A 19,800-nucleotide genomic window follows, 5' to 3' on the forward strand; every position below is an offset into this window, starting at 1 on the left:
TTCTTTGAAAAAAGGAAACATTGTACAAAACCCAGTGAAAAATTAGGAATTAATTAAGCTGTCCATATCATTAGGATGTAATATAAGCTATTTAAGGTTAGTAATTGAATTTGTTTTTATTTTCTAAGTCTAATATTTGGGTCTCACCCCCTAAGGGTTTTATTAGGCTTTTCATATTTTGACCTTATTTTTAGCATATTTCCTTTTTACGTTATTTTCATTTGATTTTTTTATTTCCCTTAAAATGTTTTGCTGGGTTTTTTTCACTCCTGTTTTGAGTTAAATATGAGAGGGTCTTTAAAATGTAATTTGTATAATTTACAACAACAACAAAAATTATTTAATTAAACTAATAGAAAATATGAAGAAAAACAAGAACCCTTTTTTTGTTGTCTATAATAAAATAAACATAAATTTTATATAAAATGTATGCATACAAAGGGAAGTATACATTTCGGTGGAATTTTAAATGAATACTGTAAACAGTTTAAAATGAATTTAATTAATATAATTAAGAGATATAATAAGAACCAAATAAAACATAAACTGGACAACATAGACCAGGCTATGAAGTACACTATGGACTGGACTAGGATATGGACTAAGACATTGACTAGAATAAAGACTAAAGTATAGAATAGAATATGGAATATAGACTAGACTACACTATGGACTAGACTATAGACAAGACAATAGAGTAGACTATAGACTAGACTATAGACTAGACTATAGAGTAGATTATAGACTAGACTATAGAGTAGACTATAGACTAGACTAGACTAGACTATAGACTAGACTATAGACTAGACTATAGACTAGACTATAGACTACACTATAGACTAGACTAGACTATAGACTAGACTAGACTAGACTATAGACTAGACTATAGACTAGACTATAGACTAGACTATAGACTAGACTATAGACTAGACTATAGACTAGACTATAGACTAGACTAGACTATAGACTAGACTATAGACTAGACTATAGACTAGACTATAGACTAGACTATAGACTAGACTATAGACTAGACTATAGACTAGACTATAGACTAGACTATAGACTAGACTAGACTAGACTAGACTAGACTATAGACTAGACTATAGACTAGACTATAGACTAGACTATAGACTAGACTATAGACTAGACTATAGACTAGACTATAGACTAGACTATAGACTAGACTATAGACTAGACTATAGACTAGACTATAGACTAGACTATAGACTAGACTATAGACTAGACTATAGACTAGACTATAGACTAGACTATAGACTAGACTATAGACTAGACTAGACTATAGACTAGACTATAGACTAGACTATAGACTAGACTATAGACTAGACTATAGACTAGCCTATAGGACTAGACTATAGAGCTAACTTAATAGACTCGACTATAGAGTAGATTATGACTAGACTATAGAGTAGATTATAGACTAGACTATAGAATTTACTATAGAATAGGACTATAGACTAGGCCTATAGACTAGACTATCGGACTTCGACTTATAGACTAGGACTATAGATTAGACTATATACTAGACTATAGACTAGACTACAGACCTAGACTATAAACTAGACTATAGACTAGACTATAGACTAGACTATAGACTACACAATAGAACTAGACTATAGACTAGACTATCTGACTAGACTATAAACTAGACTATAGACTAGACTATAGACTAGACTATAGACTAGCTATAGACTACACTATAGACTAGACTATAGACTAGACTATAGACTAGACTATAGACTAGACTATAGACTAGACTATAGACTAGACTACTACTATAGACTAGACTAGAGACTAAACTACTAGACTAGACTATAGACTAAACTATAGACTAGACTATAGACTAGACTATACGACTAGAGACGCTAGGACTAGACTATAGACTAGACTATCAGCCTAGACTATAAGAACTAGACTATAGACTAGACTATAGACTAGACTATAGACTAGACGATAGACTAGACTATAGACTAGACTATAGGACTAGACTATAGACTAGACTATAGACTAGACTAGACTATAGAACTAGACTATAGACTAGACTATAGACTAGACTATCAGGACTAGACTATAGACTAGACTATAGACTAGACTATAGACTAGACTAGACTAGACTAGACTAGACTATAGACTAGACTAGACTATAGACTAGACTAGACTATAGACTAGACTAGACTATACTAGCTAGACTAGCCTATAGACACTATAGACTAGACTATATACTAGACTATAGACTAGACTATAGACTAGACTATAGACTAGACTAGTAGACTAGACTATAGCCTAGAATATAGACTAGATATTAGACTAGACTATAGACTAGACTATAGACTAGACTAGACTAGACTATAGACTAGACTATAGACTAGACTATAGACTAGACTATAGACTAGACTATAGACTAGACTAACTAGACTATAGACTAGACTATAGACTAGACTATAGACTAGACTATAGACTAGACTATAGACTAGACTATAGACTAGACTATAGACTAGACTATAGACTAGACTATAGACTAGACTATAGACTAGACTATAGACTAGACTAGACTATAGACTAGACTATAGACTAGACTATAGACTAGACTATAGACTAGACTATAGACTAGACTATAGACTAGACTATAGACTAGACTATAGACTAGACTATAGACTAGACTATAGACTAGACTAGACTATAGACTATAGACTAGACTATAGACTAGACTATAGACTAGACTATAGACTAGACTATAGACTAGACTAGACTAGACTAGACTAGACTATAGACTAGACTATAGACTAGACTATAGACTAGACTATAGACTAGACTATAGACTAGACTATAGACTAGACTATAGACTAGACTATAGACTAGACTATAGACTAGACTAGACTATAGACTAGACTATAGACTATAGACTAGGCACTATAGACTAGACTATAGACTAGACTATACCTAGACTAGACTAGACTCAGACTAGACTATAGACTAGACTAGGACTATAAACTAGACTATTAGACTAGACTATCGACTAGACTATAGACTAGACTATAGACTAGAATAAGACTAGACTTATTAGACTAGATATAGACTAGACTTAGACTAGACTAGACTATAGACTAGACATGGACTATAAGACTAGACTAGACTATAGACTAGACTAGACTATAGATAGACTAGACTATAGACTAGACTATAGCTAGAATATAGACTAGACTATAGCCTAGACTATAGACTAGACTATAGACTAGGACTATAGGACAGACTATAGACTATACTATAGACTAGACTATAGACTAGACGAAGACTAGGACTATAGACTAGACTATAGACTAGACTATAGACTAGACTATAACTAGACTCTAGGACTAGACTATAGACTAGACTATAGACTAGACTATCGACTAGACTATAGGACTAGATATAGACTAGACTTTATAGACTAGACTATTAGATGGACTATAGACTAGACTATGACTAGACTATAAACGACTATAGACTAGACTATAGACTAGACTATAGACTAGACTATAGACTAGACTATAGACTAGACTATAGACTAGACTATAGACTAGACTATAGACTAGACTATAGACTAGACTATAGACTAGACTATACTAGACTAGACTAGACTAGAGACTAGACTATAGACTAGACTATAGACTAGACTATAGACTAGACTATAGACTAGACTATAGACTAGACTATAGACTAGACTATAGACTAGACTATAGACTAGACTATAGACTAGACTATAAACTAGACTATAGATTAGACTAAACTAGACTATAGACTAGACTATAGACTAGACTATAGACTAGACTATAGACTAGACTATAGACTAGACTATAGACTAGACTATAGACTAGACTATAGACTAGACTATAGACTAGACTATAGACTAGACTATAGACTAGACTATAGACTAGACTATAGACTAGACTATAGACTAGACTATAGACTAGACTAACTAGACTAGACTAGACTAGACTATAGACTAGACTATAGACTAAATAGACTAGACTATAAATTAGACTATACTATATATTGATTTCTTTAGTCCAATTATGCTTTATTTTAGCAAATTGTTCTACAATATTTTCACAATTTCTCATAAAACCCCCAGCCAATTACCGTGTAAGGCCTTTTTATCATAGAAGAGAATATAATAGAATAAAAGTGAAAATGAAAGTTGAAAAGGAAAAATAAATTCTAAAAGCAGTCAACCACTTATTTGCATTTGTAAAATAATAATATTAAATAAAATTGTTTGTACTTAATGTCACTCTTTGTAATAAGGATGGTAAGGCTGGGACGAATCAAAGAAGAATAATTTTTTCTGGCTTCTTTAACACTAATAGCAAACAAACCAGAAAATATACATAAATTATAATGAAAAGAAGATTTTTTTGTCAATTACTGTTACAAATATGTGTGTAACTTGTGTGACTTATTTGCTTGTTTTGAATTTTTTATTTTTTTTTTTTTTTTTGAAAAGAAAGCGAAAAATCCATAAACAGCATGTAGTTAAAATAAATAAATATAAAAAAAAGACAACATGTTGAGTCGCTACCGGAAACAGAAAATTGTGTTAAACGGAAACCGGCCTACAAACAAGTACAAGTGCTTTCTCTCTCTTGAGCTAACAAACACATACATAAATATTTAAAATATTACAAATGACATTTCAAACAAGACCATAATGTTGACAATGACGAAGACAGCAAGGCTTCAGCATTATCATCATCATGATGATGATGATTATGATGACATTGTTTGTGACAATAATTTTTCCACAACGTTAAGTTTTCAACATTAAAACCTACACTCATCTCTATACGCGGACAATAGAGGAAATCCTTTAATGACAAAATATTAGTAACAGTTAAAATTTATAAAACATTTCATTTATTTCTGTATATATTTAAGTTGGACTACAAGTTGTCATTTTGTTTATTATTAAAATGAATTACTAGTTAAAGTTGTTTGCTTTTTATGAAGGTTTTGTTTTACATTTCCGTTTTGTAAAACTGTTTGAATGACAGACTTAATTAAATAAATTTATTTCTTTTTGTGCTAAAGATTTTTGTTGTCGAATAATAAGCCAAGGAATTAGGAAATCAAGTTTTTTGTATTTTTTTTTTTAAATTTTGTTACATGACTTTGTGTATTAAGTTTTATTAATCATTTAAGTTTTTTTTAGAAAATTTTTAAATTTTCGTCATACTAAACGTATGAGTAATATTAATTTAGAGGTTGGATTAGAAAATTAACCATAATTTTTACTTTTATTATCAGATTTGGAAAATTTTAACAGTTTATGAAAGAGAAGACTTTACTTTATATACTAAGATATAACTTAACTTTTTTTACATTGAATTGTATTTTTGACAATTTTTTATTTTAAACAAATTTTCAAAATCTTCATTAGTAGATGTTTAATAAAGAATATTAACAATAAATTTGTCATTGACATGCGGGTTTTTAATGTTAGATGATAGAGAATCCTTCATTTTATGTATTTCAATATAGTTTTACTTTTTTTACTTTAATTTATATTTTTGTCAAATTTTTTTAATTTTGCCCAAAAAATTTTCAAAATTATTTTTAAACAGTATGAAGTAACAAGACATATTCTTAGTTGCAGTTAACTTTCTTTAGTGTTTTTATACTATTTTGTGACGTTTTGATATATAAAAGAAAATTAAAACCTTTAAAGATCATTAATTTTATATTTATTTAAATTTATGTCATACTGGACGTATGATTAATATTAATTGAGGGGTTATGTTAAAAAAATAACCATAACTGCGACAATTATCAACAGATTTTGAAAATTTAAATGTTATATGAAGAGAAGTCTTCATTTTATTTATATTAGCATAATAAAACTTATAGCGTTTTCGTTTATATTTTTAATAAATTTTTAAACTTTTGAAAAACGTTCTTTTTTAAGAGTTTAGGTAAGAAAATTAACCATAACAGCGAAAACTAATAACAAATTGTGAAAGTTTTACTTAATTTTATTTAATTTAACTTCTTTAAACTTCTATCAGCTGCATTTATATTTTTTTGAAAATTTTTATTTGTTGAAAATCGTTTTTTTTTTTCAAGTATTAAAAGTTTGAAAATAATTTGAACAAAAATACATATTACATAAATGTTTTAACCTTTTATGTTATAAATAAATGTATTTTTTTTAATATTTGTCATTTTTTCCTTTTAGCTAATTCATTAAATATTTATTTAATTTTATAATTTGTTTGTTATTCATTTTTATACATTTTGTAGTTTTTGTTGAAGAAAAAATCGTTAAAAAAAATTTTATTAAAAAAATGGTGTTGGTTTTTTTTCTGTTATTGTTAAATATTAATAATATTAATTAGTTTGTTGTTTATTTTTAGTTTGTTTTTTATGATTTTTTTAGTTTAATTTTTTTAACTTATAATACTGGTGGTGGTTAGCTAATGAAAAAGTTGATGCAAAATATCACATAAATATTAAAATATATTTTAATTTTAAATTTAGTTAATAAACATCCCACCGGAAATGGTACACATAATAATGATGGCAGTCCTATAACAACAACTACACAACCTGATTCGGGTTATATTGCTTTAATAGTGATAGGTAGCTTACTGGGCACCTCACTAGTATTGGGAGTGGTAAGTAGTGAAATACTTCTAAAAGAAAAACAAATCTAAGAAAATTATAACATTTATGTTTGTATTCTGCAGCTACTTTATAGCGGTTATCGCTACTGCAGCAGGCGCTCTATTAATTCGATGAATTTCGAAAATCCAGTTTATCGCAAAACAACCGAAGATCATTTTAGTTTGGAGAAAAATCTACCCGTGCGCATGTATCCCAGTACGGTCGATGAAGAGGTAAGCCCGCATTTGATAAATGATTTTAATTATATGAAATTCTAGAACAATTAATAATTTTATTACAAAACTACCAAAAAAAAAACAAAAACCAAGACAAACAACCTATAAATAGTTAAATATAAATAGTAAATTTAATACCAACCAAAAACCAAAACCAAACCAAGTAGTTATAATTTATTATCTATTAAAAAAACCAAAATTAAGAAATTTTTGTATATATAAAAAAAAATTAACTCAATACATACTCCCCCTTTCCCCTTAGTTAAATTTAGCAAATACCTTACAACTCCTTTCCCAAACTTTATGTAATTATCCTTTTTGTCATTAAGCTACAGTCACAATTTTATCGCCTTATTGTGTTTTTCTTGTTTTTTTTCGTACTTTCTTTTCCCTTTGGTTTTTTTAGCTGCATTGTTCACAAAGAAGACTGTTTGCGCAGTATTGAATATAAGAAAACAAAAAGTAAAGCATATTTATATATATTATTTGAAAGGAAATATTTAGTTTTATTTATTTTCTTAACTGCTCTAATTTGTAATTTAAATAAAAGTGTTTTTAAAAAATTAAACATAAAATTTATTAAATTTTTTAAGAAAAAAAAAACAAAAGAAATTATAAATTAGTGTTACAAAAACATTAAAAACATAAAACACAAAAAGCAAATATTCGAAAAATAAAGGCAAATATTTTAAGTTGAAGCTAATAACAACCCAACTCTAAAAGATTTTTTAAAACTTTAAAAGAAATTTAAAAAAAAAACGCACAAAAACTAGTTTATATATTCAGGCTGTAACTCCATATTTCATACATTAATAGCTTTGATTGTTTTTCTTCATAAACTAAAAGAAAACTAAAACTTTTTGCTTTCGTTTGTTAGTTTTTTAATAATTAAATAATTTGGTCATACTAGACGTATGATTAATATTAATTAAAAGGTTTGTTAAGGAAATTTGCCATAAGTTTATTAGTTAACCATAGATTTTGAAAATTTTGAAAGGAAATGAAAGAAAAGCTTTTAATATATTACAGTAAAGCTTTAGCTCTGCAACATTCTTTGAAATTTTTTGGTAATTTTTTAAGGTTTCAAAAAAAATGTTTAGAAGTTAGCTCAGAAAATATCTCATAACTTCTGCAATTGTTTATAGATTTTGATAAAATATGTAGGAAATGATAGCAGTGCTTTAATTTTATATATCCCAATAAATTTGTTCATTTTACTGCAATCACTTATATTTTAAAAAAATTTTTCAATTTAATTTTTTTTTACAAAAATTTTTATAAATTTTTTAAGAAATTAATGTTTAGAAAATTGTGCATAACTTTGATATTTATACAGAGATTTAAGAAATTTTAACGGTGTAAGAAAGAGAAAGCTATATTATATAGCTTTAGGTATATTTTAACTTCTCTTGCCATCATTTCTATTTTTGGTAAATTTTTAAATTTTACAAAAATTTTTCCAAATGTTTGTTTAAACATTTGTTCATAAAATTGCTAATAACTTTAAAAATATTCAAGAAATTTAAAAAGAAATAATATAAATTGAAAAAGAAGACTTGGTTGCATATATTGCGTAATAATTTAACTTTTTTTATATTAATTTATATTTTTACGAAATTTTTTAAAATTCTAAAAAATTTCCCAAAATTATATGAGCTTAAAAAATACATATTAATAAATGTTTATATTAGATCATCAAAGGTATGGACTTTCTTAATATAACAGAAATTTAAAACTTTTTAATTTAATTTAGGATTTTTTTAAAATTTAAAATTTTAGTCCTACTAGACGTATGATTAATATTTATTTAGAGGTTGGGTTACAAAATTAAACATAATTTCTACAATTGTTAACAGATTTGAACAATCTTAAAGACATATAAAAGAAAACATTTCATTTTATAGATCTAGAGACTATTTAGAGTTTTAATACATTGCTTTATATTTTTAAAAAAATTTTAAATTTTAGAAAATTTTTTAAGTTGGTTTTTCAACTTAAAATATTTGCCTCCTGTTTAAAAGTATTTGCTAAATTGTAAACAAAATTCTTATTGAATGGAAAATTAAAAAAAAAAAATTAAACACCTTCGCTCACCATCATTCACCTAAACAACAAATACGTAGTAAATTTTTTTAATATTTTTAAGATCATTAGAAAAATTAAGTTTAGTATTAAATATAAGAAAAAAAAAAACAATTGGTAAATAAGTCTATAAATTTAAGGTTCCTTAACAGACAAACAAGAAAATACAATTTAAATTTAAACCACTATTTTAAATATTTATTTAAATTGATTAATTAAAAATTTATTTTAAAAAGGCAGGTATTTTTAAAACAATTTATTTTATTTATGATTTATTTACTTTAATGAATAATTTTAATTGAATGATGAAAAAACAGTATGAATGCATTAATTATTTTATGAATTGCTAATATTAATTGTATTTTATCTCTTTTTTTAAAAAATTTTTTTTACGAAACAAAAAAAAAACAAAAAAAATGCTACATTAATTGCTTATACATTTTGTTACAATTTTTGTTGTTAATATTAATGATTAACAACTCATTATTGAACAACAACAACAACAAAAATATTGTATAAATTGTATAAAATTAACACAAAGTATAAAGGATTATAAATTCAAATTGTTCAGTGGTAAGTTCATAAATAAAAATGTGTGTATAAATTAATTTAAATAAACATATTTATTTGAAACAAAAAAAATAATAAAAATATTTAATTAATAATATTTTATTATATTTAATTTAACTTTTATGTTTTTATTTCCGTAATTTAAGTTTGTTTTAATTTTTTTATATTATAGTAATTATTGTTTTTATTTATGTATTTATATAATTTTATTAATTTCTGTTATTATAATTCTATTAATTTAAATGTTAACATATTTTTAATAATAACAAGTTGGTTTAGTACCCTATACGAAGCAGTATAGAATTTTTGTTTAAAACTTTTAAAAGAAATCATCAATAGCTTTCTTAGCTTTAATTTGGCATTAAAATATTCAAAATCCTTTCTTATTTGTGACTTTTATAAGCAAAAGTATAATTTGTCCTAAAAGACGTATGATTAATATTTATTTAGAGTTTATTTTAGAAAATTTGCCATAATTTCAACAATTGTAAATGTATTTCCACAATTTTAATGACATATGCAAGAAAACTCCTCATTTTATATATAAAGTAATAACTTAACTACTTTTACATTAATTTATAATTTTAGTAAATTTTTAAACTTTAAATTTTTGTAAATGTTTACAATATTTATAAAGGGGTTAGTTCAGAAAATTGCCCATAACTTTGAGAATGGTCCATGGATTTCTAAAATTGTTATGTTATATAAAAGAGAAGCCTTCATTTTCTTTCTTAGCTTTAATTTGGCATTAAAATATTTAAAATCTTTTAATGTTTGTGGCTTCTATAAGCAAAAGTATTAATTTGCCCCACAAGACGTATGATTAATATTTATTTAGAGTTTAGTTTAGAAAATTTGTCATAATTTGAACTATTTTAAATGGATTTGCACAATTTTAATTTAGTATGAAAGAAAACTCCTCATTTTATATATAAAGTTATAAATTAACTTCTTTTACATTAATTTATAATTTTAATAAATTTTTAAATTTAAATTTTTTTTAAATTTTTACAATATTTATAAAGAGGTTAGTTCAGAAAATTGCCCATAACTTTGAGAATAGTCCATGGAATTTTAAAATTGTAATGTTGTATAAAAGAGAAGTCTTCATTTTCTTTCTTAGCTTCAATTTGGCATTAAAATATTTAAAATCCTTTAATATTTTTGGACGTATGATTAATATTTTTTTAGAGTTTAGTTTAGAAAATTTGCCATAATTTCAACAATTTTAAATGGATTTGCACAATTTTAATGTCATATGAAAGAAAACTCTTCATTTCATATATAAAGTTATAACTTAACTTCTTTTACATTAATGTATAATTTTAGTAAATTTTTAAATTTAAAATTTTTTTAAATTTTTACAATATTTATAAAGAGGTTAGTTCAGAAAATAGTCCATAATTTTGAGAATGGTCCATGGAATTTTAAAATTGTAATGTTGTATAAAAGAGAAGCCTTCATTTTCTACTTTTAAGTATAATTTAACTTCTAGTGCGTTAAACTCTATTTTTGGCAAATTTTTTACTTTTTGAAAATTTTCAAAACATTCATATTTAAAGGTTAGCTTAGACTATTAATCATAACTCCAACAATTGTTTAGAGATTTCGGCCAATTTAACCTGATATGAAAGAAAAGACTTGATTTTCATATATTTGTTTCTTCCGTTTCAATTCTTTATAATTTTGCAGAATTTTTTGAAAATTTATATTTTTGCAAATTTTTCAAAACAAATAAATAATTGAACTTTAATTTTTTTATTTCATTACATCATTTTGTAAACTTTTATAATAAAAAAAGAAATTGTAAACTTTTACTTGAATTTAGGATTTTTAATCAATTTAAAATTTATTTATGTCATACTAGACGTATGATTAATATTTATTTAGAGGTTGATATGGGAAATTACCCATAACTTGAGAAATTTGTAAACGATTTTAAAAATGTTAATGGCATCTAAAAGCCAAGACATCAAGTTATATATTTAATATATAAATTGTTAAAATCCTTCGGTATTATAATTCTATTAATTCGATTATTTGTCATACGGGACGTATAACTAATTGTTATTTATAGGTTAGTTTAGAAAACTATCTATAACTAGAACATCTGCGTAAAGATTTTTCAAATTGTAATGGAATAATAAAGCCAAGATATCAGGCTTTCTTTGTAAGAAACTGTATAATAATTTGGCAACATATGTATTTCATATTTAAACCTTTTTTGTGTACATATTTAAAAACATATTTTAAAGATTAAACTTTTGTTATTCAAATTTAAAACCATAAAGAAATTCTAACTAATGACTGCAATTTAAATTTTCTATTAAAATTTTAACAAATTTACTATAAATTTAAACAAATAGAAAAAACACAAATTATAACATTTCAATATTATATAAAATTGTTATTAAAACCATTTACTATACATGTATGTATATGGAATTATTTAATTAATTGTGGTTATTTGTGCAAATAACAGATAAATGTGTGTGTGTGTTGGAGAGTAGGCGAGAAGCAGAGAGAGTTGTTTGCGGTTCGGTAGTTTTAAATTAAATATTTATTTAACCACACAAATAAACACATAAATACTGGAATAACCATAAATGAGAGGGAAATGATTACTACCCCATAACAATTAGCAAAAAAAAAAAAATGTGCAATCAATTTCAAAAAATAACTCAACAGAAGATATCACACTTCAATATTTATACAGAAAAATCCAAAAATTAAGTTAATTTCAATAGTTCATTGAAAGTAACTTTATTGAAAAAGAAATAAGAAAGTTTTTCATTTTGTATGTTTCATACGCCTGATATTAACTACAGTGGTTATGTCTTTAGTTGTTAAATAGTTACCTAAAAGTCTTGACTTTCATCTGCCTTTACAATTTTTTAAAAGGTTTTATAATTGCCTAAGTTTTGAGCATTTTTCTAACTTAAGCTCTGAATTAATATTAATCATACGTCTAGTATGACAACATACTTTCTTTTAAGTATAGCTAAGGCAATTATTAATAGATTTTTAGAATTCAAAAGGCTTTTAAAAGCTAAAAGCAAGAGTTATTATATAATTTAAACGTTTTGTAGAAAACCTTGTTGTTTTTTTTTTAGAAAATAATTAAAAATTTCTAAAATTTTATAAACATTTTGTTTTCTTTATTATAAATTTTTCACTGGGAATTAAATATCTATGTAATAAAGTATAAAAGCTTTAGACAATGTTCGAGTAAAATGTGTGCAGTTTCTAAAACAATACTTTCGATTAAAATTTAATTAAAAATTGCATTTATTAAAATGAAAAGGTTTAAATGAATACACTCAAATTTATATTTAAGTAGTTTTTCAATGAGATTTTAGCCATAATAATATTTTTCGAATAATAATGAAAGCATTTCATTCAATGGTTTTTGGAAATCGAAATTAAAGCAAAATTTTAAAATGTTTTTATTAACAGCAAAATTTGCCATTTTAGCAAAATCTAACACATATTTAATAATAATTTTAATACTAATTTTAATACTCTAGAGAGCATGGGTTAAAATTATCAGAACTTTTTGCAACAATAACATAATTACTCTTCTAAGCTTTAATTTGAGATGAAAAATGTTTGAAATTCTTTCATATTTGACGTATATGTAAGCAATAGAATAATTGTGTCTTACTAGACGTATGATTAATATTTATTTAGAGGTTAGTTTAAAAAAATAGCCAAAACTCGGACAATTGTACAAAGATTTTTAAAATTTAAATTGCAAATTAAAGGCATTTAGACATTTTTCAAGACCACATATTAAGCTCAATCCAACACTAATTTAACATTTTCTCTTCCTGCAAGATTTCTCCTAAAGCAACACAATTTTTCTTAGAAATGTCAACTTTTTTTCAAAAAATACCAATATGTATTTTCATAAATTCAACATAGAAAAATAAACATTTTAATTTCAAGTATAGATTTACGCCACCCACAAGTATGCTTTAGTTTATAATAAATATTTATTTTCTATAACCCTTTTTTTCTATATAAAGTGTCTCACTGAAACCTTCATTATTTTTTCAAAGGTATCAATCATTTATTGACATAAAATCTGCCTTTTTATGGAATATTATTCCTCTTTCACTTTTATGGAAAAAATTTTCAAGAGGCCATAAAACAAAAATGTTATTTGTTGCTGTTTTCTGTTTAATTTCAATAAAGGATTTTTATAATGATTGATATTGTATAGGTTTGTTAGTTTAACAGGTTTTAAGCAGCTTAAAAAATTTGGCTTTATTCTGCTAGATCGCCTTATCTACTAAATTAATATATTTTATATTGAGTTCATCAATCATAAAGTGTCAAAAATAAGACAGCAATATGTTTATAAAAAATTTCATTGAAACTTCATATGCTGTTAGCTTAATATCCTATTTCCTAATCATAACAGCCATGTTTTATTTGTTTAGCGCACATACTTATTTATTTTAAAGGAAAGTTTTAATCTAGAACTTTTTATGCTACTATAAAGCATATTGTTTTCGGCCCAACCAATTTTATTACTTAAATATAACTTGTTATCTTAATTTTCATATGTCATAAAAAATTTTAAAATCTAACCCATATTTGCGTTATTTATATATGTATATGTAGAAGAAAATAATTTGTCATACTAGACGTATGATTAATATTATTTTGCAGTCTAAACTCTTGAATACAAAACTAGAACTGAACTGGAACTGAACTAGAACTGGAACTAGAATCTGAACTAGAACTGAACTGAAACGAACTAGAACTGAATCAGAACTGAACTATAACTGGAACTAGAACTGACTAGAACTGAACTAGACTGAACTAGAAATGAACTAGAACTGAAACTAGAACTGAACTAGAACTGAACTAGAACTGAAACTAGAACTGAACTAGAACTGAACTGAAACTGAACTAGAACTGAACTAGACTGAACTAGAACTGAACTAGAACTGAATCTATGAACTGAACTAGAAACGGAACTAGAACTGACTAGAACTGAACTAGAACTGAACTAGAACTGAACTAGGAACTGAACTAGAAACGGAACGAGAACTGAACTAGAACTGACTAGAACCTTGAACTAGATAACTGAACTAGAACTGAACTAGAACTGAACTAGAACTGAACTAGAACTGAACTAGAACTGAACTAGAAACTGAAAACTATAACTGAACTAGACTGAACTAGAAACTGAACTAGAACTGAACAGAAACTGAACTAGAACGGAACTAAAATGAACTAGAACGGAAACTAGAACTGAACTAGAAACTTGACTAGAACTGAAGTTCTAGAACTGAACTAGAACGGAACTAGAACTGAACTAGAAACTGAACTAGAACTGAAACTAGAACTGAACTAGAACTTGAAACTAGACTGAAACTAGAACGAACTAACTGAACTAGAACTGAACTAAGAACTGAACTCGAACTGAACTAGAACTAACTAGAACTAGAACTGAACTAGAACTGAACTAGAACTGAACTAGAACTGAACTAGAACGAACTAGAACTGAACTAGAACTGAACTAGAAACTGAACTAGAACTGAACTAGAACTGAAACTAGAACTGAACTAGAACTGAACTAGAACTGAACTAGAAACTGAACTAGAACTGAACTAGAACTGACTAGAACTGAACTAGAACTGAACTAGAACTGAACTAGAACTGAACTAGAACTGAACTAGAACTGACTAGAACTGAACTAGAACTGAAGCTAGAACTGAACTAGAACTGAACTAGAACTGAACTAGAACTGAACTAGAACTGAACTAGAACTGAACTAGAACTGAACTAGAACTGACTAGAACTGAACTAGAACTGAACTAGAACTGAACTAGAACTGAACTAGAACTGAACTAGAACTGAACTAGAACTGAACTAGAACTGAACTAGAACTGAACTAGAACTGAACTAGAACTGAACTAGAACTGAACTAGAACTGAACTAGAACTGAACTAGAACTGAACTAGAACTGAACTAGAACTGAACTAGAACTGACTAGAACTGAACTAGAACTGAACTAGAACTGAACTAGAACTGAACTAGAACTGAACTAGAACTGACTAGAACTAACTATAACTGAATAACTGAACTGACTGAACTGACCTAGAACTGAACTAGAACAGACCTGAACTTGAAACTGACTTAACTAGAACTGAACTGAACTGAACTTGAACTGAACTGAACTGAACGGAACGGAACTGAACTGAACTAGAACTAGAACTGACTAGAACTGAACTAAACTGAACTAAACTGAACTAGAACTGACTAGAACTGAACTAGAACTGAACTAGAAATGAACTAGAACTGAACTAGAACTGAACTAGAACTGAACTAGAAATGAACTAGAACGGAACTAGAACGAACTAGAACTGAACTAGAACTGCACTAGAACTTACTAGAACTGAACTAGAAACTGAACTAGAACTGAACTATAACTGAACTAGAACTGAACCTAGAACTGACAAGAACTGAACAAAACTGAACTAGACTTAACTTGAACTGAACTTAGAACTGAACAAAACGGAACTAGAACATAACTATACCTGAACTAAACTGAACTAGAACTGACTAGAACTGAAACTAGAACTGAACTGAACTGAACTAGAACTGACTAGAACTGAACTACACTGAACTAGAACAGAACTAGAACTGAACTAGAACTGAACTAGAACTGAACTAGAACTGAACTAGAACTGAACTAGAACTGAACTAGAACTGAACTAGAACTGAACTAGAACTGAACTAGAACTGAACTAGAACTGAACTAGAACTGAACTAGAACTGAACTAGAACTGAACTAGAACTGAACTAAACTGAACTAGAACTGAACTAGAACTGAACTGGAACTGAACTTGAACTGAAGTAGAACTGAACTAGAACAGAACTAGAACTGAACTAGAACTGAACTAGAACTGAACTAGAACTGAACTAGAACTGAACTAGAACTGAACTAGAACTAGAACTGAACTAGAACTGAACTAGAACTGAACTAGAACTGAACTAGAACTGAACTGAACTGAACTGAACTAGAACTAGAACTAGAACTAGAACTGAACTGAACTGAACTGAACTAGAACTGAACTGAACTGAACTGAACTGAACTGAACTGAACTGAACTGAACTGAACTGAACTAGAACTAGAACTGAACTAGAACTGAACTAGAACTGAACTAGAACTGAACTAGAACTGAACTAGAACTGAACTAGAACTGAACTAGAACTGAACTAGAACTGAACTAGAACTGAACTAGAACTGAACTAGAACTGAACTAGAACTGAACTAGAACTAACTGAACTAGAACTGAACTAGAACTGAACTAGAACTGAACTAGAACTGAACTAGAACTGAACTAGAACTGAACTAGAACTGAACTAGAACTGAACTAGAACTGAACAAGAACTGAACAAGAACTGAACTAGAACTGAACTAGAACTGAACTAGAACTGAACTAAAACTGAACTAGAACAGAACTAGAACTGAACTAGAACTGAACTAGAACTGAACTAGAACTGAACTAGAACTGAACTAGAACTGAACTAGAACTGAACTAGAACTGAACTAGAACTGAACTAGAACAGAACTAGAACTGAACTAGAACTGAACTAGAACTGAACTAGAACTGAACTAGAACTGAACTAGAACTGAACTAGAACTGAACTAGAACTGAACTAGAACTAGAACTAGAACTAGAACTAGAACTAGAACTGAACTGAACTAGAACTAGAACTAGAACTGAACTGAACTGAACTGAACTAGAACTGAACTAGAACTGAACTAGAACTGAACTAGAACTGAACTAGAACTGAACTAGAACTGAACTAGAACTGAACTAGAACTGAACTAGAACTGAACTAGAACTGAACTAGAACTGAACTAGAACGGAACTAGAATTGACCAAGAATTAAACTAGAACTAAGATAGAACTGTGTTAGAACTAAACTAGCATAGAACAGAAATAGAACTTAACTAGATCGGAACTAGAACTGAACTAAAAATCCAACCATAATTGTTACGATTATACTCCAAAGGAACTATCGGTCCAACTAGACGTATGATTAATATTTTTTTAGAGGTTAGTTTGGAAAAATTGATATAATTTCAACATTTATTTGTAGATTTTAAAATTTAAGGGGATATAATTTAATCAATATTTCTATTTTAATAGAAAGTTATTAACATATTTAATGTTGTACATAAAATTTTTTAAGTTTTTAATAAATTTATTTCAATTTAATATAAATTTCATTTAATTTAATTTTGTAATACTTTAAGCGTTTAATTTCTTTAATATTATTGTTATATTTCTTAAAATATGTATGTACTGACAAATTTGTAACTAATTTCTTTGTTTTTTCTCCTTTATCTCTATTTTCAGTCCAAAGAACCTTTAAAGGAAGTGGGCACTGAGTGTGTTTAAAGTAAAATTGTTTACAACAAAAACTCTCATTTCAAAAATACCAAAAAGAGAAAACTTAAACCTATTTTGAAATATTCTAGTAAAACAAACAACCATTTTTTGGCAACAAAGAAAAGACTTACACTTTTAAAATGTAGTAAAATTTTTTTAGAAAAGACAAAATTAAAGAGAAACCAAAAAAAAACAAAAATTCATACTGAAATCATTCAACTAAAAAAAAAGAAGAAAACTAAACACAACACCTCACTTTTATTTAAACTTTTTATTTTGTTTTTAGGAAATACATTAAGTAAAAAAAGAAAATGTATAAGAAAACACACACTGTCATACACACAAACATAGACACACACACACACTTAAACATTTGTCATCAACAACAACGACAACAGCAATTACAGTTAAAAAACTAGAGAGCAGAAACGAGATCATTTGAACACCACTAAGCAACCGGAAACAGACTTTCTCTCTTATCTAAGCACTCATTAAGTAACACCAACAATCTAGAACACATACACAAAGCCTTTACAACTTAAACAGGCACAACTACAACAACAACAACAATCAACTCAACTTATTACAACCTTTGTGGTCATTTATTTACAATAAAACAAAAAACTCTTAAACAACAATGAAAGGAAGTCCTGCCAATTTTTCTTTAAGAAAATTAAAACAAAAAACACAATTTTATTTCGTTATTTAAAAAAAAAATAATTAAATTTAATTTAATTATGTTTTTTCCTTTGTAAGAGATTAAAAATTTCATTTAAAATTTTATTAAATAATTTGTTAATATTTAAAAAACAAATAAAGTCTATAAGTAAAAAAATCATTGTAAATATTTGAATAAAGTAAAGAAATAAACATTTTTAAAGAAAACCAATAACAACACATTTAAAGTAAATTTATAAAGAAACTGTTAAATTTAAAATAGTTAAAAAACTATAAACAATTATTTGCATTAAAATACAGAATAAACTTAAATGGATTTCAACAAGTTTTAAAATAAAAAACAAAACATTTTAATTATAATAGAAAATTGTAGAGAAATTTTAACAGATAAAAAATAATTACCCTGGATAAAATTATATTGACAGATTTTGTTAATTTTTTGCAATATAAAGAAAATTTTCCATTTTTAACTAAATAAATAATAAACTTTTTAGATTTTTCTTGGGAAATTCCCGAAATTCTCAACATTTTGTGAAATAATAAAACAAACCACATTAATAGATTTAATAATTTTTTTGTAATAGAACAATTTATCTTGTTAACTTTTAGATATCGAAGAAAATTTTTTTCCCCTTTTTCAAAATTTCCTAACCAGGGTGATTATTTAAACAAAATACTTATATTTATTTTTTATGATTTTAACTTTCATTGTTTTTAAAACATATTTTTTTAAAAAATTTTTAAAAATTTTAACTTTTTGTTTAAATTCATATTATTCTATCATTTTCCTGTGTCAAATAAAACAAAAAATTTTCATTTTAGCTTAATAATTTTAATTAAAAAATTACACAAAAAAACTTTCAAAAAATCTACAAAAAAATCGTAAAATTATTATAAAAAACAAACAAAAAGAAAAAAGTAAATTATCAAAAAAAAAAACCTTAAGAATTGTATTAAATGTGAAATTTGTAAAATTTTTAAAAGTTAAAGTCAAAAAAAATCTACACAAAATAAATTTTTAATTTAGTTTAAAACTTGAATAAAAAAACCAACAAAAATAAACACAGAAACTTTGTAAATTATAAATAATATTAACTACACACAAAACAATTTAAATAATGATGGTAAATTAAAATTTAAAAAATAAAATGAATTAA

The 19,800-nt window shown here is 26.3% G+C and overlaps 1 protein-coding gene across 16 annotated transcripts in view; it reads left to right on the forward strand.

The window, feature by feature from the left end:
* LOC119602393 (low-density lipoprotein receptor) overlaps window positions 1–18,556 on the forward strand; it is a 292,767-nt gene extending 274,211 nt beyond the window's left edge. For 15 of the 16 annotated variants that reach the window (XM_037953892.1, XM_037953891.1, XM_037953894.1 and 12 more), the window contains 3 exons: window positions 6,532–6,668; window positions 6,741–6,890; window positions 17,933–18,213. In XM_037953892.1, the coding sequence (XP_037809820.1) occupies window positions 6,532–6,668; window positions 6,741–6,890; window positions 17,933–17,974 (329 nt within the window). In that variant the 3' untranslated portion in view covers window positions 17,975–18,213. Of the gene's footprint in view, window positions 1–6,531; window positions 6,669–6,740; window positions 6,891–7,299; window positions 7,356–17,932; window positions 18,214–18,251 lie in introns of those variants that run through there. The other variant, XM_037953901.1, reaches the window with a different exon arrangement.
* The last annotated feature ends 1,244 nt before the right edge of the window (window positions 18,557–19,800 follow it).

This window comes from Lucilia sericata, unplaced genomic scaffold, assembly GCF_015586225.1.
Source record: "Lucilia sericata isolate MDLA Ls3-8-SP2 unplaced genomic scaffold, ASM1558622v1 Contig000226F_arrow, whole genome shotgun sequence".
Lineage (NCBI taxonomy): Eukaryota > Metazoa > Arthropoda > Insecta > Diptera > Calliphoridae > Lucilia > Lucilia sericata.